The following is a 25,087-nucleotide window of genomic DNA, read 5'->3' on the forward strand; positions in this document are numbered from 1 at the left end:
CCAATAAACAGTCTATTACAGAGACAGAAGTCACAATATCAGGTTACAATCCAATAGGTTTATTTGGAAACACTAACTTTTGGAGCACTGCTCCATCAGGTGACAACCACCTGAAGAAGGAGCAGTGCTCTGAAAGCTAGAGTTTCCAAATAAACTTGCTGGACTATAACCTGATGTTGTGAGATTTTTAACTTTGTATACCCCAGTCCAACATCGGCACCTCAAAAATTAGGTTATGTTCCAATGGGTTTATTTGACATCATAAGCTTTTGCAGCAATGCTCCTTCGACTATAGATCACAAACCTGCTCAAGTCTTCCTACACACAGACTATACAGAGAGATCGTGCTATCATACCTCTCGCAGTGTCAAGGAAACATTTCACCTGATGAAGGAGCAGCGTTCCGAAAGCTAGTGATTTCAATAAACCGGTTGGACAATAACCTGGTGTTGTGTGACTTTTGACTTTGTCCACCCCAGTCCAACGCCAGCACCTACACATCGGTCTATTACAATTACCATAAATAGCCGTGTACAGGCTGATCTCATGAATAAGTCAACCCTTTAGTTTTGGCCCAAAAATCTTGTATTTTCCATACATCTCATGTGCAAGTTGACCCCGCACTGTAACCCTTTTACACAGGAAACTGCGTGTTCCCATTATCCCACTTAAACAAAATTGCATTCAGTAACTCTACTCATCGTTCTTTATTTATTATACTGCGTCCCTACTCATTCATAACTCTACTTACCGCACTTGGTTTACTACAGCACGTTTTGATTGATTCATTCAATCAGACTAGTACTAAGTCTATCAGTATTTATCACACTTTGTTCACTATCCATCCAAAAGTTAATATCTTTAAAAAGTTAACCATTTTATTGTTGTGGTTCTGTTCGCCGAGCTGGGAATTTGTGTTGCAGACGTTTCGTCCCGTCTAGGTGACACCCTTAGTGCTTGGGAGCCTCCTGTGAAGCGCTTCTGTGATGTTTCCTCCGGCATTTAGAGTGGCCTGTATCTGCCGCTTCCGGTTGTCAGTTGACAGCTGGAACTGACAACCAGAAGCGGCAGATACAGGCCACTCTAAATGCCGGAGGAAACATCACAGAAGCGCTTCACAAGAGGCTCCCAAGCACTGAGGATGTCCCCTAGACAGGGGATGAAACGTCTGCAACACAAATTCCCATCTTGGCGAACAGAACCACAACAACAACGAGCACTCGAGCTACAAATCTTCTCCCAAACTTTGTTAACCATTTTAATTGCGCCATTATATTTGAATAAAAGTGATATAAATTAGCAACATACCGATATATCTTTAATTCTTTGACATTTGTTAATGTTGAGGTTTATAACATAGGAGAGCAACAGATGAATTTGGTGGGAAAGTTCAAGACGCTTACGTATTCAGAATTTAATAAATGTTTCATTTTAAGCATGCCATTATACCAGACCATGACGATATGGAACAGCGTGATCTTGCAGGATCTCAATGAATCTTTGACATTTTCGTAATTCATTGTTTTTCTTCTTTACCTGGGATTAGATGTGCGATCAAATTGACTTTTGCCAATAATACGGTATTTCAAACTGCAGCATGAATTTCAGCCCCTCAAAACTTGTTCCCGTGTATTAGCCAACCCTCTATTTTGAACCTTTAAAAAGTCTTAATAATTCGACCTATACATGAGTATATACGGCACTTTCGACGGTACAAGCACATGAATTTCCAGTGCAAATTGTCGTCTGAAATGTGGGTGAACTTCAGTAGAGGTCCACCTTAAACAAAAACCGAAAAACCTCCACATCACAGAGTTCAATGTAGAACTAACCTTCAATAAAAATAAACTGCTTTTGATATGGGATAAAGTCCATTGATAAGCTTTGCAGCAATTAAAACTTGGAGAAAGTGAATACTACAGATGCTGGAGAGAGTCAGAGTTGAAAAGTGTGGCACTGGAAAAGCACAGCGGGTCAGGCAGCAACCGAAGACATTTCAGACATAAGCCTTCCACATTCCTGATAAAGGGCTTATGCCTGAAATGCCGACGCTCCTGCTCCTCAGTTGCTGCTAACCCTGCTGTGCTTTTCCAGTGCCCCATTTTTCGACTCTGCAATTAAAACCCACAGAGTCAGAGTCATAGAGATGTACAGCATGGAAACAGACTCTTTGGTCCAACCCGTCCTGTTGAGCCAAAGGAAACATTCAATAAGAAAATTTGGCCAAAGTGGCTTTTAAAAAGGATCAAAGGAAGAGTGGCATGTGCGCTCGTAAAGGAGATAAATAGGCACCAGAGCATAGAGCACATACCTAACAATAACAAGCAAAGGGTGTTGGGACATGCACAAGAATTCAGGGTGTAAGGACAAACAAGGGTTGTAATTATGGAGACAATAAAAATTGGAAGGCTATGGACATGTTTGAACTTGCAGCAACGTCACAACTCAGTGATAAAAGGGCCCAAGCTAATAGAACATAGAAAAATACAGTGCAGTACAGGCCCTTCGGCCCTCGATGTTGCACCGACCGAAGCCTACATAACCTACACCAGCCCAATAACCTCCATATGCTTATCCAATGCCCGCTTAAATGACCATAAAGAGGGAGAGTCCACCACTGATACTGGCAGGGCATTCCATGAACTCACAACCCACTGAGTAAAGAATCTACCCCTAATATCTGTCCTATACCTACCACCCCTTAATTTAAAGCTGTGTCCCCTAGTAACAGCTGACTTCATTAGCGGAAAAAGGTTCTCACTGTCAACCCTATCTAAACCCCTAATCATCTTGTACACCTCTATCAAATCTCCCCTAAACCTTCTTTTCTCCAATGAGAAAAGCCCCAAGTGCCTCAGCCTTTCCTCATACGATCTTCCTACCACGCCAGACAACATTCTGGTAAACCTCCTCTGCACCCGTTCCAGTGCCTCCACATCCTTCCTATAGTATGGCGACCAAAACTGTACACAATACTCCAGAAAAGGCCGCACCAGAGTCTTATACAACTGCAACATGACCTCAGGACTCGAACTCAATTCCTCTACCAATAAAGCCCAGTATGCCATATGCCTTCTTCACAGCACTATTTACCTGGGTGGCAACCTTCAGAGATCTGTGTACATGGACACCAAGATCCCTCTGCTCATCCACACTACCAAGTAGCCTACCATTCGCCCAGTAATCCATCTTCTTGTTACTCCTACCAAAGTGAATGACTTCACACTTAGCTACATTGAACTCCATTTGCCACCTTTCTGCCCAGCTCTGCAACTTATCTATATCCCGCTGTAACCTGCCACATCCTTCTTCGCTGTCCACCACTCCACCGACTTTCGTATCATCCGCAAACTTGCTCACCCAGCATACAAGCCCCTCCTCCAGGTCATTTATAAAAATGACAAACAACAATGGTCCCAAAACAGATCCTTGTGGAACACTGCTAGTAACTGCGCTCCAAGATGAACCTTTACCATCAACAACGACCCTCTGTCTCCTTCCAGTCAGCCAATTCCTAATCCAAACCTCTAATGCACCCTCAATGCCATACCTCCGTAATTGTTGCAGTAGCCTACCATGGGGTACCTTATCGAACGCCTTGCTAAAATCCATATACACCACATCTACCGCTTTACCCTCGTCCACTTCCTTGGTCACCTTCTCAAAGAACTCAGTAAGGTTTGTGAGGCACGACCTGCTCTTCACAAAACCATGCTGACTATCCTGGATCACATTATTCCTATCCAGATGTTCATAAGTCCTATCACTTACAATTCTCTCTAAGACTTTGCCCACAACAGAAGTGAGACTCACTGGCCTATAGTTACTAGGGTTGTCCCTACTCCCCTTCTTGAACAAGGGGACCACACTCGCTATTCTCCAGTCTTCTGGCACTATTCCTGTAGACAACGACGACATAAAAATCAAGGCCAATGGCTCCGCTATCTCCTCCCTAGCTTCCCAGAGGATCCTAGGATAAATGCCATCAGGCCCAGAGGACTTATCTATTTTCACCCTTTCCAGTATTCCCCGGACCTCTTCCCTACATACCTCAAAGCCATCCATTCTAATCACTTGTGACTCAATATTCACATCAGCAACAATGTCCTGTTCCTGAGTGAATACTGACGAAAAGTATTGATTTAGTCTCTCTCCAATCTCCTCTGCCTCCACACACAACTTCCCACTACTATCCTTGACTGGACCGATACCTACCCTCGTCATCTTTTTATTCCTGACATACCTATAGAAAGCCTTTGGGTATTCCCTAATCCTACCAACCAAGGACTTTTCATGTCCCCTTCTCGCTGCTCTTAGCTCTCTCTTTAGATCCTTCCTGGCTACCTTACAACTCTCAATCACCCCAACTGAACCTTCACGCCTCATCTTTACATAGGCTGCCCTCTTCCCTTTCACAAGGGATTCCAATTCCTTATTAAACCACGGCTCCCTCACAAGACCCTTTCCTCCCTGCCTGACTGGTACATACTTATCAAGGACACCCAATAGCTGCTCCTTGAACAAGATCCACATATCATTTGTGTCCTTCCCTTGAAGACTATTTTTCCAATCCACACATCCTAAGTTATGCCTCACTGCATCATAATTTCCCTGCCCCCAGCTATAACTCCTGCCCTGCAGTGCACACTTATCCCTCTCCATCATTAGAGTAAAAGTCACTGAGTTGTGGTCACTGTCCCCAAAGTGCTCACCTACGTCCAAGTCTAACACCTGGCCTGGTTCATTACCTAGAACCAAATCCAGTATGGCCTCACCTCTTGTTGGCCTGTCTACATATTGTGTCAGGAAACCCTCCTGCACACATTGGACAAACACTGACCCATCTAACGAACTCTAGCTATAGCTTTCCCAGTCAATATCAGGGAAGTCCCTCATAACAACCACCCTACTACTTTCACTCTTCTCCTGAATCATCCTTGCAATACTTTCCTCTACGTCTCTCGGACTATTAGGAGGCCTGTAGAAAACTCCTAACAGGGTGACCTCACCTTTCCTATTTCTAACCTCAGCCCAAACTGCCTCAGATGGCAAGTCTTCCTCCATTGTCTTTTCCACCGCTGTAATACTATCCTTGACAAGCAATGCCACACCTCCCCCTCTTATACCCCCACCTCTGACCCTACTAAAACATTTAAACCCTGGAACCTGCAATAGCCATTCCTGTCCCTGTTCTACCCACGTCTCTGTAATGGCCACAACATCGAAGTCCCAGGTACCAACCCACGTTGCAAGTTCACCTACCTTATTTCTTGTACTTCTGGCATTGAAGTATACACACTTCAAGCCACCTTCCTGTTTACAGGCACCCTCCTTCGAGATCGATGCCTTGTTCCTAACCTCCCTACACTCAAGGTCCTGTACCCTAAAGCTACAGTCTGGGTTCCCATGCCCCTGCAGAGTAAGTTTAAACCCTCCCCAAGAGCACTAGCAAACCTCCCCCCAAGGATACTGGTGCCCCTCAGGTTCAGGTGTAGACCATCCGGTTTATAGAGGTCCCATCTTCCCCAGAAAGAACCCCAGTTGTCCAGAAACCAGAATTCCTCCCTCCTGCACCATCCCTGTAGCCACGCATTTAACTGTTCTCTCTCCCTATTCCTCGACACTATCACGTGGCACGGGTAACAGACCAGATACAACAACTCTGTTCGTTCTAGCTCTGAGCTTCCAACCTAGCTCCCTGAAAGCCTGGATGCTCTGTGAAAACTAATATCTGCCAGTAGAATTTAAATCTAATAAAGAATATTCTGGAATTGAGTGCTAGTCCAGAAAAACATTGAAATAAGTTTGGAGATTACAAGCCATTTAAGCAACAGATGACTGAGATAGAGGTGTAGAAGGGCAATGCCGCAGAACTAGAAATAAGGATATTTTCCATTCAATTCATTCAGAGATGTTATTACACAACTCTGCTATAGGTGGGACTTGAACCCAGATCTCCTGGCTCACAGTCATGGGCACTACCACTGCACCACAAGAGCCCTGGAACCAGAAACAAAGGTCGCAGTTGCTGATTCTATAATAATTATGTTTAGTTGTAATCAGGTGGGGGCCATAAATTGTGTGCTAGGGCAGTTGTGAAATGGATGTTTGTAATGTATAACCTAATAAATAAATTTATGAAAAGTGTGCAAAAATTCAATCCTTCAAATGGATTCTAGAGGAAAATACTCATTTTAGAGATGTCTTCAGAAGCCCATATCACGATAAATACTGCTCCAGAGTTGTTTTTAATGGATTCCATTTCAAGACAGTGGCCAGGATGGTGTCAGTGGCTGAGATTAGAGTTTGTGACAGCAACTGAAAACAAAGGCATTGCTCATAACTGCAGCTCACCCAGGATCAAAAGTCAGAAAAGCAGAGTTGGACTTAATCAACTTTTATGTGGGATCCAGCTTCATATCAAATCCAAGTACAGTACATCTACAGAGACTTTCCTTTATCCATAGCACATGTTACTCCTTCAAAGAATTCAGCAAATATTGTGGAATCTGGCTTCACGGTGTTGAAAAGAACCGTATTAGAGGTATGAGGGGGGTGGGTGGAGTTTTCTGTAGATGAAAGCAAACAGTGTTCTATAAGATTGACAATTCTTATAGAGCAGTTGAGATTCAAATAAATATTCAGAAAGTAGCAGAATGATGCCTATTTTGGACCATCATAAACTCACTCCATTTTCATTAATCATATTTTTGCCCATTAACCATCCCATCTCAATCCTTCTGCAACTTCCTTATGCTGCCTTTAAAGCATGCTTTCCAACCTTGGAGTCACCTGGGAATTGTTCCCATGCATTCACTCCATGGACCTAGACCCGATATACAAACCGCTGCAATGAACAACCAGAAGCAGCAGGAACAAAACCAAGTAAATTCCAATCAACACAGTACAGCAGCTGCTTCATATGAGGCTCCACAGCACTGAGAATGTCACCTAGAAAGGAGAGAAAACGCCTCAAACCAACTTCCCAGCGAGGTAAACATACCCACAATATCTGCAACCTGCACCCAAGCTATAAATGTTTACACAAACCTTGAGCATTCACTCCACACATCCAAGACATGGATGTAAATTGTACAAAATTGAGGCCTCAACACAAAACTCTGTGGGACTCACTGCCAATCAGACATTGACTCATTTTTTTCAGACTCTCAATCTGCTCTGGTTATTTTGGCTAGAAACAGTCGGTCCTTCAGCTATCGATGCTAGTGTTATCCTTCTACACCATGAGATTATATTTTCTGTAATAACTTTTCATGTGGCTCCATGTCAAATAGGAATACTACATCTCCAGCATCCCCTTTATCCACACTTGTTACTCCTTCAGATATTTTCTAATCAATCTGTTCAGTGACGTTATTGCACACTTCGGGGGCAGGTGGATGTTTACCAGCTCTCCTAGCTCAGAGTAGGGAAACTACCACTGCTCCACAATAATCCGACACTACTCCATTGAAAGAACTCCAGTAAATTGATCAAACAGGGTTCCATTTGAAAAAAACAAAGTTGATTTGTTCTGATTATCTTTGGAGCTTTCTAAACTGCACAGCTATAATCTTTTGAATTTTCTTCTCCTTCCTCACAACAGACATCAAGCTGTTCTGTTTTTTTGCCTTTTGTCCTTTTTGAAAAGGCTATATTTGCTACTTTCCAGAATAATAATTCCTGATGTATCAATCTTTCAGGCATTGTTTATATTCCAATTTAGCATCCAATCTGCTACTCATCTTTGTGCAGTTTAGCTGCTTTCTGAAGTATGAGGCTTTCCCCAATGCTTCACTGAGCCACAAATAGCAGGTCCCCCCTGTAGAATTCTTCTTCCCAATAGGGATATACTTTTTGCGTATTCTGAAATCTCCATAAATGTCCCCCACTGTGTCCCTGTTGACCTATCCCCTGGCTTATTACTTCAGCTAGCTCAGCTTCCATTCCCACACTTACTCTTATTCAGGTTTAAAACACTATTCTGAGACAATCTTCTCCCTTTCATATTGGCTGTAAAACTCAATCATATTGTGGTTTCCACTTCGTAGGGATGCCTTAAATCTGTGATCATTAAAATCCTGTCACATACCAAGTCTACTACAACCTGCACTGGTCAGTTCCAAAACATACTGCTCTAAGAAACTCTCTCAAAAGCATTCATCAAACTCCTCATACTACTACCAATCTGATTTTTCCATTTTATACATAGATTACTGCTGTCCCTTTATGATAAGCACCCAATACTACTTCTTGTACACTTTTCTCCACATTGTGTGATTATTAATGGGAACAACTTACAGGTCCCCCTAAGAAGTTGCCCGCCTTTCCTCTGCTACTCTTCATCTCGAACCAAATTCCACTGCCATTTGTTACATGTGTTCAGGAAAGTTTCCTCAAGCAGTATATAGAGGGTCCTACTTGGAAAGGCGCAAAACTTGACCTACACTTGGGAAACAGGGCAGGGCAAATAACTGAGGTGACAGTAGAGAGCACTTTGTGACCAGTGACCATAGCTCTATTAATTTTGAAATTGTTATGGAGAGGGACAAACCTGTTCAAGTTCTAAATTGGGGCAAGGTGATTAATGGAATTAGATAGGAGCTTGCAGAGGTTGATTCAAGTAGTTTGTTAGCAGGCAAAGGGGCGTCCAGCATGTGGGAGTCCTTTAAAAGTGAGATAGCTCGAGTTCAAGATCGTTATGTTCCTGTGAGGGTGAAAGGCAAGGTTGGCAGGAATATGGAACTCTGGATTACAAGAGACATTGAAGCTTTGACCAGAAAAAGGAGGCAAGGCTCAGGTACAGGCAGCTGGGATCAAAGGAATCCCTGGAGGTATATAGGGGATACAGGAGTTTACTGAAAGAGGAAATCAGGTGGAAGAAAAGGGCACACGAGATAGCTTTGGCTGCAAAGATTAGGGTGAATCCAAAGGTGCACTTTCAGTATATTAATGGAAAAAGAATAACTAGAGAGACAATATGACCCAAGGACCAAACTGGACATGTATGTTTGGAACCGCAGGAAGTGGTTGATATCCTCAATAAATTTCTTTCCTCTGTGTTTACCGTTGAGAAAGACACAAAGACTTGGGAACTTGGGGAAGTTAGTTGGAATATCTTGGGGACAGTCCATACCACAGTAGAGGTGGTGTTGGACATATTATATTTGTTTGATGGTGAACAAATCTCCTGGTCCTTATCAGATACATCCAAGAACCCTGCAAGAGGGTAGGGAAGAAATTGCAGGGGCCCTGGCTGATATCTTTGCATTATCATTAGCCATGGGTGAGGTCTCAGAAGACTGGAGGGTAGCAAATGTTGTGCCCTTATTCAAGAAGGGCTGCAAAGGTAAACCTAGGAACTATAGGCCAGTATGCCTAATATCTGTGGTGGGTAAGTTACTAGAGAAGATTCTGAGGGATAAGATATACAAGCATTTGGAAAGACAGGGTTTGATTAGGAGTAGTCAGCATGGCTTTGTGTGTGGGAGATCAGAAAGGTTGATGTGGTCAGGGCAGTGGATGTAATCTATATGGATTTCAATAAGGTCTTTGATAAGGTCCACATGGTAGCTGCTCTGGAAGGAGCAGGGGGAGCTGGCCAATTGGATACACAATTGGCTTGATAGTAGGAAGCAAAGGGTATTATTGGAAGGACTATTGTCAGACTGGAGGCCTGTGACTTAGTGGTATGCCTCAGGGGTTGGATGTGGGCCCATTGCTGTGTGTTATCTATAGCAATGATTTGGTTGAGAATGTACAAGTTTGCAGATGACACTAAAATGGGATTATTATGGTGATGAAGGTTTTCAGAAATTGCAAAAGGACCTTGATTAGTTGGGAAAGTGGGCCAAGAAATGGCAAATGGAGTTTAATACTGATAACGGAGAGTTCTTGCATTCTGGAAAGTCAAATCAAGGTAGGAGCTTCATGGTGAATGGTAGGGCCTTAAGGAGTGTAGTGGAACAGAGAGACCTTAGAGTTCAAGTGTGCGGTTCTCTGAAAGTGGAATCACAGGTAGACAGGGCAGTAAAGGCGGCTTTTGGAACTCTGGCCTTCATTAGTCAGGGCATGGGTATAGTAGTTGAGAAGTTATGTTGCAGTTGTACAGGATGTTGGTGAGGCTGCAATTCAAGTATTTTGTTCAGCTTTGGTCACCTTGCTATGGAAGGATGCCATTAAACTGAAAATAGTGCAGAAGAAGTTTGCAAGGATGTTGCCAGGACTCACAGGTCTGAGTTACAGGGAGAGGCTGGACAAGCTAGAAATGTCTTCTTTAGAATGCAGAAGACTGAAGAGGGATCTTATAGAAGTTTATAAGATTATAAGAAGCATGGAGAGGGTAAATATAGATTAGATTAGATTTCCTACAGTGTGGAAACAGGTCCTTTGGCCCAATCAGTCCACACTGACCCTCCGAAGAGTAACCCACCCAGACCCATTTCCCTCTGACTAATGCACCTAACACTATGGGCAATTTAGCATGGCCAATTCACCTAACCTGCACATCTTTGGACTGTGGGAGGAAATCAGAGCACCCAGAAGAAACCCACGCAGACACGGGGAGAATGTGCAAACTCCAAACAGACAGTCGCCTGAGGCTGGAATCGAATCCAGGTCTCTGGTGCTGTGAGGCAGCAGTGCTAACCACTGAGCCACTGTGCTGCCCCAAGCCATTTAAGCAGTTGACTGAGATAGAGGAATAGAAGGGCAATCCCACAGAACTAGAAATAAGGACATTTTCCATTCAATTCATTTTTCCAAGGTTGGGGAATTGAGGAGGACTAGAGGGCATCAGTTTAAGGTTAGAGGGGAAAGAATAAATGGGAACTTGAGGGGCAACTTTTTTTTTACATAGAAGGTGGTAAGCATATGGAATGAGCTGCCAGTGGAAGTGGTTGAGGAATTTAAAAGGTGTTTGGACAAAAACGTAAATAGGAAAGGTTTAGAAGGATATGGGCCAAGTACAGAGACATGGGGTTCACGTGGATGGACATTTTGGTTGTTATGGACCAGTTTGAGCTAAATGGCCTGTCGCCATATTGTTGGACTCTATAACTCTATTCCGATCTTCCGAATCGAGGTCATTATGCCATCCTTGATTAACAGTACTACCTCTCCACCTTTACCTGGATTGGTACTTTTCTTCGACGTCATCGTCTTTTCAATATTCCACACACAATCCTTATCCTGAAGCCATTTCACTGTAATGACCATCAGACCATACTTATTTACTTCAATGTGTACTATCAATTAATTCATTTCCTTTGTAATAAATGCTACATACATTCAGATACAGAGCCTTTCATCATCTTGTTATTGTTATAACATCCAGTCTTGACTGATGTAGCTTTTTAAAATGACCAGTCAGCTCAATATACCAAATTGCTCTCATATTCAATGAGTGTGTTTTATACTGAGTTGTCCCAAAACACAAACCCACTCAATTGCTTCAAGCTAACAGGGTAACTTACAGTATCACAGGCTCTGCTTAAGGTGCCTAGCTCTGGAGTTGTGGTTTCTAAGAGATGAAAGGCAGCCATTGTTTTCATTATGTATCACGAGAATCAATAAATTGTTACCATGCCTATAAACACCTTCTCCGCTCACCTGTGGAAGGGCCCCATAGTTCCAAATATATCCCTTATGAGGAAAAACATTCACCACAAATCGCATTTTCCCTTTCTTAACATCCTGCTTGATTGGGTTCAATGGCTCTTTTGTTGCAATCTGAAAACATAAAAACATTACTCAGTTAAATTTTCTGGTGAAATTGCATAACCATCTCTGTGCCTACCTTGGCTCTTCATTTTACTGTACAAGCATCAAATGCAGCCAACATTTTGCATGAATCCTGGTCATCTTAGGATCTGCCAGATGTAATGGTTCAACTCTTAGAACCTGCCCAGTTCCTCCCAGGGTTAAAGCCAGCAGTAGGGTCAGCACTGAATTGTTGAGGGAAATAATTCAGGTGCATAGAGGCCTGGCCCAAAGGATGGGAATCAGTGAAAGTCAGCAATAGGACCAGAAGAAACAGTTTACTGAGAGGGGAACTGGGCAGCTGTAGCCATGGGATTGACCTAAAACAAAGCCTGCATATCAGTGGTGAAGGGGCCTCAAAGCAGAATGAAGACAGCACACCAAGATAGGGCAAGAGGAATAAAAACTGGAGAACACGAAGGTAGGAGAGGTTGTGTAAACAGCTACTTAAGGGGAAACTATGATTTCTGATTTAATGACTGTATTTGACATGCTGACTGCAGTCACAGGTGTTAACATTGGGAGTCAGCACAAAGTGGCCTTAACAGTCATCTATGTAACCACTAAACTTTTACCAACATCTCCGATGAAGAATATGGTCTTCCACAGCTCAAAAGGTGTTTGTGCAGTGTGTCCAGAAAGCTTTTCTAACGCAGTATGTAGAATGTCCAACCAGAGGGGAGGCCATATTGGATTTGGTACTCACTAATGAACCGGGACAAGTGATGGGCTTGTTAGTGGTTGAACATTTTGGTGATGGTGACCACAATTTTGTGACTTTCACCTTGGTTATGGAGAGAGATAGGTGCGCACAACAAGGAAGATTTTACAATTGGGGGAAGGGAAATTATGATGCTGTAAGACAGGATTTGAGGAGCATACATTGGGAGCATAGGCTGTCAGGGAAGGATGTGGTGGAAATGTGGAACTTTTTCAAGGAGCAGATACGACGTGTCCTTGATATGTATGTACCTATCAGGCAGGAAAGAAATGGTCGTGTGAGGGAGCCTTGGTTGACGAGGGAGGTTGAATGTCTAGTAAAGAGGAAGAAGGAGGCTTACATAAGGTTGAGGAAACAGGGTTCAGACAGAGCAGTGGAGGGATACAGGATAGCCAGAAGGGACCTGAAGAAAGGGATTAGGAGAGCTAAGAGAGGGCATGAAAAATCCTTGGTGGATAGGATCAAGGATAACCCCAAGGCATTCTATGCGTATGTGAGAAACCTGAGAATGACGAGAACGAGGGTAGGTCCGATCAAGGACAGTAGTGGGAGACTGTGTATTGAGTCGGAAGATATAGGAGGGGTCTTGAACAAGTACTTCTCTTCAGTATTTACGAACGAGAGGGACCGTATTGTTGAAGAGGAGAGTGTGAAACGGACTGTTAAGCTAGAAGAGATACCTGTTAGGAAGGAAGATGTGTTGGACATTTTGAACAACTTGAGGATAGACAAGTCCCCCGGGCCTGACGGGATATATCCTAGGATTATGTGGGAAGCAAGAGAGGAAATTGCAGTACCGTTGGCAATGATCTTCTCGTCTTCACTGGCAACGGGGGTGGTACCAGGGGACTGGAGAGTAGCGAATGTTGTGCCCCTGTTCAAAAAAGGGAATAGGGATAACCCCGGGAATTACAGGCCAGTTAGTCTTACTTCTGTGGTAGGCAAAGTAATGGAAAGGGTACTGAGGGATAGGATTTACGAGTATCTGGAAAGACACTGCTTGATTAGGGACAGCCAGCACGGATTTGTGAAGGGTAGGTCTTGCCTTACAAGTCTTATTGAATTCTTCGAGGAGGTGACCAAGCATGTTGAGGAGGGTAGAGCAGTGGATGTAGTGTACATGGATTTTAGTAAGGCATTTGATAAGGTTCCCCATGGTAGGCTTATGCGGAAAGTCAGGAGGCATGGGATAGAGGGAAATTTGGCCAATTGGATAGAAAACTGGCTAACCGGTCGAAGGCAGAGTGTGGTGGTAGATGGTAAATATTCAGCCTGGAGCCCAGTTACAAGTGGAGTTCTGCAGGGTTCAGTTCTGGGTCCTCTGCTGTTTGTAATTTTTATTAATGACTTGGATGAGGGAGTCGAAGGGTGGGTCAGTAAATTTGCAGATGATACAAAGATAGGTGGAGTTGTGGACAGTGAGGAGGGCTGTTGTCGGCTGCAGAGGGACTTAGATATGATGCAGAGCTGGGCTGAGGAGTGGCGGATGGAGTTCAACCCTGTCAAGTGTGAGGTTGTCCATTTTGGAAGAACAAATAAGAATGCGGAATACAGGGTTAATGGTAGGGTTCTTAGTCAGGTGGAGGAACAGAGGGATCTTGGGGTCTATGTACATAGATCTTTGAAGGTTGCCACTCAGGTGGATAGAGTTTGTAAGAAGGCCTATGGAGTATTATCGTTCATTAGCAGAGGGATTGAATTCAAGAGTCGTGAAGTGATGTTGCAGCTGTACAGGACTTTGGTTAGGCCACAGTTGGAGTATTGTGTGCAGTTCTGGTCGCCTCACTTTAGGAAAGATGTGGAAGCTTTGGAGAGGGTGCAGAGAAGATTTACCAGGATGTTGCCTGGAATGGAGAGTAGGTCGTACGAGGATAGGTTGAGAGTTCTCGGCCTTTTCTCGTTGGAACGGCGAAGGATGAGGGGTGACTTGATAGAGGTTTATAAGATGATCAGAGGAATAGATAGAGTAGACAGTCAGAAACTTTTTCCCCGGGTACAACAGAGTGTTACAAGGGGACATAAATTTAAGGTGAAGGGTGGAAGGTATAGGGGAGATGTCAGGGGTGGGTTCTTTACCCAGAGAGTGGTGGGGGCATGGAATGCGCTGCCCGTGGGAGTGGTAGAGTCAGAGTCAGAGTCATTGGCGACCTTTAAGCGGCATTTGGATAGGTACATGGATGGGTGCTTAACCTAGGATAGAAGTTCGGCACAACATCGTGGGCCGAAGGGCCTGTTCTGTGCTGTATTGTTCTATGTTCTATGTTCTAAAAGATTAACATTAGACTAACCAAAAAACAGAATAGCTAATGGCTAATAAAATCAATTTCTTTCAGCAGTGTAAATAAGTCACTAAATTTTGGAAAAAAAACTCTTGTTTAATAAATTTTAGTGCATAAGACAGTCTAGGCATTTAATAAAAATTACCTCCATCTTTGCGTTGGTCCAGCGAGGAACTTCCACAACCATGTTAAACACATCCTGCAAGAAAAATTCACATGTGTCACGACACAGCCTTGGGTGACTGGGTGGAATGTGCACATTCTGCCCGTGCCTACACGGGTAATGAATGGTCTGCTTTCACACTGAAGGGATTCTATGAAACAAGTCATGAGCCCAGATGACATACAGACATAGTGAATGTTTAATTACATGATTTTCATAAAGAGGCTCTACAGTCTGAAATGACTAAGAATGTAAATTCTGAGCAACATAATTCAATAGCTGTCTAGAAGGGCTGTGTAGATTATCCTCAGTTTAGAGAGGGACCCTGGAATGTCAATCTGACAACTGACCAGAAAGTTTCAAAAAGAGCATCAAAAGGAATAAACCGAACTACAATCCCAAGTTACCCCAGACTGTGAAAGTGTTGGGAGAAAAGTGAACAGTCTGGGTGAGACAGGTCTGCTTTCCCCTTAAATACTTAAAAACACAGGTTAAAAGTCAGTTTCAGCCTTGGGCTGTGTGTTAGTGAGTGAGTGAGAAAACCTTTAGTCATCCCTGCTCTATAGGTAAAAAGTAAGTCAGTGTCTCCTTGTGAAAAGACAGAGAGCAAACAAGCCACAGTTTAAAGGAAATGGTACAAAGGTCTTTCAGATGACCCAGAGACTAAGCACATTAAATTCAACTACTCGCCTATCAGCATCATTGCTACTGGGATCATCCAACATCGTGCCACAATGTCCCAACATCTACTCTTTGTGGAACCATACATGTTTTTTAGCTTTCTTTTTGGACTCAGCTCTCATACCTACATTGAAAGGTCATTACATTACTTTTTCCAATCGCTAATAAACTCTTTTGTGAATTCAATAATTCAAGAATTATTTTTAAAACAAATTAATTTAGTCATTGTCTTGATGCAAGGGAAGGGATTCTTAAATTAACTTCGTTGTGACTAACCAAGCAGCTGTTGAATAAAGAAGATCTACCAATTTGGGATACTCATCTGGAACTGAGGCAATTTGCCCAGCGACAGGTCATAACACAAGGTAGCATTGGCAAGCACTGGTGCTGGAGTTCATCACTTTGGTGTATCCTCTTTATCCATTCCTAAGACAGCACATCAATGAATATAGTTAAAAAGTTACTAGTATAGCTCAGCCAGCAGTTTTGTTCATGCTGCTTTGATAAACTGAAGGCTTGACAGACCGAATATTGTGCTGTTCTTTTATTCAATATTCTTTTCAAATTTTCTAATCTTTAATATAAGAGCTACATTTATAGAGTAAACATATAATCTGTTTTTGTGATGTTAAGGAATAAATATTGACCAACACAAAAGGGAGAACTCCCCTTCTCTTCAAAATTGTGTCACCCAATTGTTTACATCGAGAGCACAGATAGGAGCTTGGATTAATGCTTAATCTAAACGATGGTATTTTAGACAAAACCGACTCCTGCTCTACTGTACTTGCAGCATGTCAGTCTGGATTATACATTCAAGTTTCTGGAGTGGAACTTGAAAACAATAACTTATACTGTTTTTATTGTACAAAGAGATGTATCAAGGCACACATTCAAGGGTATGGGATACAGTACCCTATTATACAACTAATAGGTAGCTTGCTTTCTGTATGTGCATTGACATTTAGTTCCTGAACACTGCCAACTAAGTTTGACAAGTGTACTAATGAATTCTACTGACTGTAATATCTAGGGAGGTGCAGCTAAGAATAGATCAACACGCAGTATACAATAATTGCCATGAACATAGCTGCTGTCTACTGCATAGACCACAATAATGTTCAGTCTTTTCCCTACCTTGTAATAATCTAGAGATTCAGTAATTAGACTTTAGGAAGTCATACCAAAAGCCCTACAGAAACTTACATGTAAATTTCTCAGCTTCATGTATAATATACTGACCAATTAAAAATAAAGAATCAGTTTAAAGAACCAGTACAAGTCGATCAGCAGCCGTGAGAACTCAAGAATTCTCTCAAGTATTCCACTCCAGGGCAGAAACTACTGCCTGGTCTCCTCCACTGCAGATTCATTCAAGTGTTTGCATCATTGAGATTTTTTTTCTTCCAACTTTCCAACATTTTAATGTTTGACAGAGATCAGAGTAAGAAGTGTATTTCCTAACCAGGAGTTTAATAAATCAGTTAAAGTTGAGGAATAGATCTGCTCAAACAAAATCTAAATAATGAAGAAATCAATGATGGGGACGAAGGGTTAGAATGGACACAATAACAGAATAAATTACTGATGGGGAGGCATAGTAATGGTAGTGGACAGAATTACACCTTCCGTTGATAGTTAGTGAAACAGACACTATTGTTCAAAACCAACAAGTTACTTAGAATATATATTTTACTAATTTGAACAGATAAAGGATGAGGGCAGTGCTGTAAGCTTTGTATCTAGAAACAGATTTTTCACAGGTGATGATGGCTGGCCATGGTCAAATGACACACTGCAGCAGTGGCAGAGCAACTGGATAGATAATTAGAATAGCCACACTCCAAGAACTATCATACGGTTTTTAATGAACTGCTGCTAGTCAAGCTGCATGCTGAACTGTAAAAGCTAAACAATGCGTGGAAGTAGAATAGAGGATCACTACAGTTTAATAGGTCTGATAAGATGCTAGACTAATTTGACTGGATAATTATTGAAACTGAGCATCAAGAAGTGTTAACAGATGAACAGAGAGAACGAGACTGCTGAAATTAGGTTTAAAAGCCAGACATGGGACTCAAGTGAGTTATGAAAGTGATCAGGAAATGTGCTGAAAAAGAAAGCAATCTGAGGATGTCACAAGAACATGAACTATTGAGATGCACAGAAGATGGAAAATAATATGAGGATGGTCTGTTACCCCATGATTTAAACAAAGAACCTGATGTACCTTTGGGTCACTTTACAGAACAATTAAGCCCTGTCAATCTCGTACCAAGGTCCACTCCTGAGACCAATGAAGTTGCAGGCTTTACATGAGCGAATCCATCCCAAAGTGCTGAACTTGGACTGACACTGTTAGGTAAAGTCATACAGCATGGAAAGACCCTTCAGTCCAACTCACCCTTAACATCCCAATCTAGTCCCATTTGCCAGCATTTGGCCCATATCCCTCTAAAGTCCATTCGTACACCCATTCGTTACAGTGCCTTTGGAACTGTACCCGTCTCCACCACTTCCTCTGATGGCTCCTTCCATACACGCACCAACCTCTGTGTGAAAATGCTACTCCTCAGGTCTTTTTTAAAATCTTTTTCCTCTCACCTTAAACCTATGCCCTCTAGTTAGGCTATTCACCTATCCGTGCCCCTCATGATTTTATAAACGTTTATGAGATCACCCCTCAGCCTCCAGCACTCCATGGAAAAAAGCCCCAGTCTATTCAGCCTCTCTCTACAACTGCAGTTTGGAAGAATCTGAGAAGAAGCAAGACACCAGAGAATAAAAAAAAAGAAAAGGCTAAGCATTGAAATTTTCAACTTATGGTTACAACTGAGATCTGCTCCTCTCCCCAAATCCTAATGTCAGACACATAAGGAAGTAGGGTTGGGAGAGAGATTAAGGTGGTGCTAAAGTGATCAGAGGTGGTCCTATCTGATTTTGACTTACAGCAAATAAAGAATAGTACAGCACAGGACCCTTTGGCCCCCCTAGCCTGCGATGACACATCATACCTTTTAAACTAAAAACGTTTTGCCTCTGTGTGAAGTTAGGAGAGTCCACAAGGTCAGGTCTGTGAATCTGGTTGGAGTTTACATGGAGCTAGAGGTTAAAGGGAAACAGGAGGGCATAGAACATGTTGCATTCAAATATCACAAACTGAGTTACAATGCAAAGGATAAGGGAGGAAAGCAGTGACGACGACAGAGAAAATACCACTTCCACAGTCAGAAGGGATAGCATTTGTGACTCAGAGGAGAGCTTCTTTGGTACTGTAGCTGGAATGAAAAGCTGCTTGCAGGGTGTAAACACAGATCTGAGAAATGATGGTCAGGAATTTGGTGAATTAATCAGAGATTAACTAGGAATTTATGGAGATGGTTGATAGGCCTTGGCATCAGTCTATAAAACGGAAAGGATACTGGATAGGAGATAAACACTGAATTTATTAGAAAGCAAAATGTGAGCTACAAGAAATAAAAGACATGTGTTAAATTAAAGGAGAATAATGCACCAGGGCCTGACAGATAAATCTAAGGTTAATAGAATGATTCAGCACAGGATCAAGCCATTAAACTTCTGCTAACCACTGGGAGGGCTATCCAATTAGTTGCACTACCCTTCTCATTTCCTATAACCCTGTAAATATTTTCTTCAGTTTTTTTTCCCCCCCAAGACAATTCAATTAATCTGCTTCATTATTTTTTCAGGGTGTGCATTCTAGGTCACAATTACTCACAGCATAAAACAATGTGCTTCCTTGACACTAATTTTCTCTTGCCAAACACCGTCTGTGGCTTCAGGTTATCGATCTTCTGCCTTTAGAAACAGCAAAATCATAAATAGTCCTGAACATTTCCATCAAACATTTTCTTAATCTCTGCTTCAAGGATAACTCCAGCTCTTTCAGATCTTCTACAGCATTAATTTCCTCATTCCTGATCATGTTTTATTAAAATGCTTCTGCACCTACTGTGGCCTTGCCAGACCTCCTACAGTCCAATCCCTAGAATTGAATACAATATAGCAGCCGCAGTATGACCAGTACTTTACAAAATATGACATCCTCACTTTTGTAATCAAATCCTCTAAGAGGCAACTAACAGATTAGATTTGAGCTGCTATATCCATTTGTAAATGGTAACGGACAATTAAACAGGAGGAGGGTATTGCTGTCCTCAACAAAGGAGGAGCACAGTGTATCAGTGCAATGAGTGAGGCTGACGCATTTGCAATCCTCTTCAGCTGGTGTTGACTGCCATTGTGTAAGCTCATTCTTTCGTTGCTGATTGCCTTTTCCTTTTCAAGTTAGGAGAAAAGCATATGGGATTGTTGAGATTATTTAGCTATCTGACACATGTTGAATAGTGAGAGTGACATGTATATGGTCCTGTGCTGCAGCTTCAAACATTGGCACTTCATTTTCATACATAAATCTGGTGCTGCTCCTGGCATATCCTCCTGCACTCAGATCTGCACCAGCTATCTTTTCCCTATGGCCCTGGAAATCTTTCCCCAGACATTGATCCAATGAATGCTTACTGAATCTGCCTCCATCACTCTCTGACAGTATAGTCCAGACCCTACTTGATTTTGAACACCTATTAACTGCAGCTTGTCTTTTATTCCTCAATTGTACTCGTATCGAAAGTGGATAATGGTGCAAGGCTTTGGGGGTGGAGACACATGCAGTGGGAGATAGAATCGGCCATTCTCAAAAGAATCGATCATTTTGTGATATTTAATTAAAGATCAAGTGAAAATAACTGAGTATGAAATTACAGGACAGATGTCAATACAGACTATAAACTGGTTAGAATGCAGGAACAGAGTGGTTTAGGAATTCATTCAGTTATTTAAAGTAGACAGTGACTCCCCACAGAAACTGTTTGGAGGGCACTTCTGTTCACTGAATATTTTGGATATGAAGTTGAAAGAAACACTATCATAATAGTCAATAGTTGAAGATTACAGAAGCTGCAGATATGTATGGATAAATTGTTGAATGTCAGTAAATGCGAGATGGAAGGTTTCAGCACCATTGGGTAAGGCAAGAGATTCCACAGAAATTACAGTGCAAAAGCACAGCCCAGGTACTGTTTAAATTGCAAATGAGCAACCCACAACCCTTACCCTAACATCAGTAATTATATTCTGTTCTCTTCCATATGTTTAGCTAGTTTCCCTTTAAATATATCAATGCTATTTATCTCAACCACTCCTTGTGGTAGCAAGTACCACATTCTAACCACTTGGAATATTGAGGTTTCTCCTCAAATCCGCTTTAGATTTATTGGTAACTACCATACGTAAGGTCCCTTGTACTTGCCATTTCCTTAACTGCAAACAAATGGATTTTGACTTTGACCCTCAATTTCACCAGTTTTGAGTGAAAGTGAGTGCAGGTGCTGAACAGAGGACAGTGGGCTCATTCACAGAAACATGGTATATTTTGTACAGATGAAAGGGTATAAAATTAGAAGGGTAACAAAATAGATTAAAGAGAAAGTTGGAACATGAGGTTTTTTTTAAAATAATGATTTTAAGTACATTATCATCATGTCTAGTCTATCAAACCCAAATATAATTTTGAAGTCCTCCGGTAACAGATAATCACAACCATTCCTCCCAGTTTAAAATTTAAAAATTTTAAATTTTTTTGTCTTTTCCAATGTTTCTATAATCCTTTTTGTATGATGCACTGTGCCCTTAACCTAACTTCTACTTTTCAGTATTATTGTTCTTAAAAAAAAAGAATCACATTGATACAGCTTTATTCATCTGCTCAGTAAATTCCCCCTTATCTGGATCTCAAGCACCTGGAATTCTCATGCAATCAATATCCGAGGTGAGAAAGGGGGATTCCCAATTTCTAGGATCCAGATAACAGGGACTCTATTATATTAGCAATTGGAATAGAATAATGAATCAGAAGATTTATTAAAACTATTTCAAGACTTGTCTTATCCATAAAGATAGAATCGCTTACCTTGGCCAGGTATTTTGCTATTTCAAATTTCCTTTGCTCCTTTATCCTTTTTACAAAACTTAATTCCCAAGGAATCGGTGACCTCCTTGTTGTTCTTACCAAAACACATCCGGTAGTACCAAGGTTGAGCCCACATTGCTGATGAAGACCTTATGGTTGACGCGTCAACTCTCCTGCTCCTTGGATGCTGCCTGACCAGCTGTGCTTTTCCAGCACCACACGTTTTGGCTCAGACCACTAGCAAGTGCAGTCCTCACTTTCTCCCAAGCATTACTGCCTCACAGCACCTGGGACCCAGGTTCAATTCCAGCATTGGATGACTGTGTGAAGTTTGCCCCGTGTCTGTGTGGGTTTCCTCTGAGTGCTCCAGTTACCTCCCACAGTCCAAAGATCTGCAGGTTAGATGGATTGGCTATGCTGAAATTGTCCTGTAGCATTCAGGGATGTGTAGGCTAGGTGAATTAGCTAGGATAGATGTGGGGTTATGGTATACCGTAGGGTGCTGGATCTGAGTAGGATGCTCTTCAGAGGATCAGTGTGGGCGTAATTGGATCAAATTGGATCCTTTTGCACTGTAGGCATTCTATGATTCTAAGTTGCCTGTATCGATGTAGCAAATAAGGTAGTTTCAAAGACATGAGAGAGCAGATTGATTTTAAAAAGTACCTTATAGAACAAGAGCTAGGAGGGGTTTGGGAGTGTCAGACATTAAAAAAAACCCACCTCAAGTGATTAAACTATAAAAACATTCATGAAATCTTGAGTTTTATGAGAATAGGTGTGGAATGTAAGAGTCAAGATGTAATGGCAAATCCACATAGTTGGAGTACGGTGTGCAGTTTAGATCTCATATTATATGCAGAATGTTAACCTGATAAAGATACAGCACAATGCTAAGCAGAAGAGTAAAATGAAGACAGATTCGAAATCAGAGCTTTTTACGTTCAGAGAAATTATACAAATGCTAAATTTATGAATGGATGGGATAGGATAGATAGAAACATTGATTTAAAGTCTAAATGAGGGGAATGTCTTAATAAGGTAAAGACAGAGGCTGGATTGGGAGACAGTGGATGTTATAGCCATAGATTGTGATTGCAGCAAAGACCATTTCAGTTATTTTAGCAAAGGAAAGAGGACAACGGGACATCCAATAGCATACATCTTAACTATGTGGAAAAATAACCACAACAATCTATTATGGGTTGTGATTTCAACAGGAGTTTACATTTGAGACTCAGCTCACATCATGTACAAAACACAAACGACCAAAGTTCTGGCAAATACATAACATGGGCTATTGTAAAGGAATGCTTTGCAAAACCAATCCATAGGCAGATTATAGATTAGATTACCTACAGTGTGGAAACAGGCCCTTCGGCCCAACAAGTCCTTACTGACTCTCCGAAGAGTAACCCACCCAGTCCCATTTCCCTCTGACTAATGCACCTAACACTACGGTCAATGTAGCATGACCAATCACCTGATCTACACATCTTTGGACAGTGGAAGGAAACCGGAACACCCGGAGGACACAGAGAATGTGCAAACTCCACATAGACAGTGGCTGGAATCGAACCTGGGACCCTAGTGCTGTGCTAACCACAGAGCCACCGTGCCACCCCCACAGGTGGCATTCAATTATAATTGAATGATAGTCAATAGTCAGGATCCGGGTGAGAGGCACAAAGCAATCAATGGATACTGTTATATGGTCAACTCAAACTTCCGATCATAAGGCCCGGGACTGTGTAGTTAATCAACTAAAGCACATTAATTGATGCAGAGAGCAGGAAAGACAGCACCGCACATAATTACCTCAGTATCTGCTGCATACAGTGGGATATCATGGAATGGAGACAGGAACTGACCCTGGGCATTGCCTTGAACAGAAACACAAGGGTCAGAAAGGCACTGGAAGTAGTCAGTTCATTAGATATCTCCACACCTGAAATGCCCCATTACCTCAGATGCATATACTCAATCCCAAATACCCCACCCATATCTTGTCAGCCATCCAAAACCTCAGACAACTTCCAAGCCACCAAATATCCCACTCAACCCCTTCCCCAACCTAGGCCTCCTGAGAGAGCAACTGCAAACCCTCAAATATCCCAGTCAACGTCTGAAATCCTGATACCTCACCTCCACCCACCTCCCCTCACCTCACCTCCACCCTCCCTCCCTCACCTCACCTCCACCCACCTCCCCTCACCTCACCTCCACCCACCCTCCCGCCCTACCTCACCTCCACCACCTCACCCACACCCACCCCCACCTCACCACCCACCCCACCCACCCACCCCACCCACCCTCCCTACCACACCCCCACCCACCCACCCCCCCACCTCACCTCCACCCACCCCCACCCCCCACCCACCTCAACCAACCAACCACCCAACCCACCACCCCACCACAACCCACCCCCACCCCACCCACCCCAACCCACCCACCCACCCACCCACACACCACCCACCCCACACCCACCCCACCCACCCCACACCCACCCCACCCACCCACCCACCACCCCCCACACCCCCACCAACCACCCCACCCCACCCCCACAACCACCCCACCCACCCACCCCCACACCACCCCACCCCAACCACCCACCCACCCACACCCACCCACCCCCACCCACCCACCCCCACACCCTCCCCCCCCAACCCACCCACCAACACCCCCCACCCCTCACCCACCCCCCCCCACCACCCACCCCACCCACCCACCTCACCCTCCCCACCCACCCCACCCACCCCCCCACCACACCCACCCCCCCCTCAACCTCCCCCCTCCCCACCCACCCCCCCCTCCACAACCCCCCACACCTCACCCCCCCTCAACCTCCCCTCCCCCCTCTCTACCTCACCCTCCCCCCCCTCTCTACCTCACCCACCCCCCCCTCTCTACCTCACCCTCCCCCCCCTCTACCTCACCTCCCCCCCCTCTCTACCTCACCCTCCCCCCCCTCTCTACCTCACCCTCCCCCCCCTCTCTACCTCACCCTCCCCCTCCCCCCTCTCTACCTCACCCTCCCTCCCCCCCTCTCTACCTCACCCTCCCCTCCCCCCCTCTCTACCTCACCCTCCCCTCCCCCCCTCTCTACCTCACCCTCCCCTCCCCCCCCTCTCTACCTCACCCTCCCCTCCCCCCCTCTCTACCTCACCCTCCCTCCCCCCTCTCTACCTCACCCTCCCCTCCCCCCTCTCTACCTCACCCTCCCCTCCCCCCCTCTCTACCTCACCCTCCCCTCCCCCCCCTCTCTACCTCACCCTCCCCTCACCCTCCCCCCCTCTCTACCTCACCCTCCCCTCACCCTCCTCCCTCTCTCTACCTCACCCTCCCCTCACCCTCCTCCCTCTCTCTACCTCACCCTCCCCTCACCCTCCCCCCCTCTCTACCTCACCCTCCCCCTCACCCCCTCCCCCCCCTCTCTACCTCACCCTCCCCCCCCCTCTCTACCTCACCCTCCCCCCCCTCTCTACCTCACCCTC

General features: G+C 43.7%; 1 protein-coding gene across 1 annotated transcript in view; it reads right to left on the bottom strand.

Annotated features, from left to right (window-relative positions):
• Nucleotides 1-23,610, bottom strand: part of LOC140463278 (inorganic pyrophosphatase-like) — a 39,907-nt gene extending 16,297 nt beyond the window's left edge. The window contains exons 1-4 of the mRNA XM_072557035.1: nucleotides 23,593-23,610; nucleotides 23,412-23,507; nucleotides 14,906-14,959; nucleotides 11,611-11,730 (exon numbers count right to left, since the gene is read on the bottom strand). Coding sequence (XP_072413136.1) covers nucleotides 11,611-11,730; nucleotides 14,906-14,959; nucleotides 23,412-23,507; nucleotides 23,593-23,610 — 288 coding nt within the window. The remainder of the gene's footprint in view (nucleotides 1-11,610; nucleotides 11,731-14,905; nucleotides 14,960-23,411; nucleotides 23,508-23,592) is intronic.
• Between the last annotated feature and the right edge of the window lie 1,477 nt (nucleotides 23,611-25,087).

The sequence above is a fragment of the Chiloscyllium punctatum genome, chromosome 38 (assembly GCF_047496795.1).
Source record: "Chiloscyllium punctatum isolate Juve2018m chromosome 38, sChiPun1.3, whole genome shotgun sequence".
Lineage (NCBI taxonomy): Eukaryota > Metazoa > Chordata > Chondrichthyes > Orectolobiformes > Hemiscylliidae > Chiloscyllium > Chiloscyllium punctatum.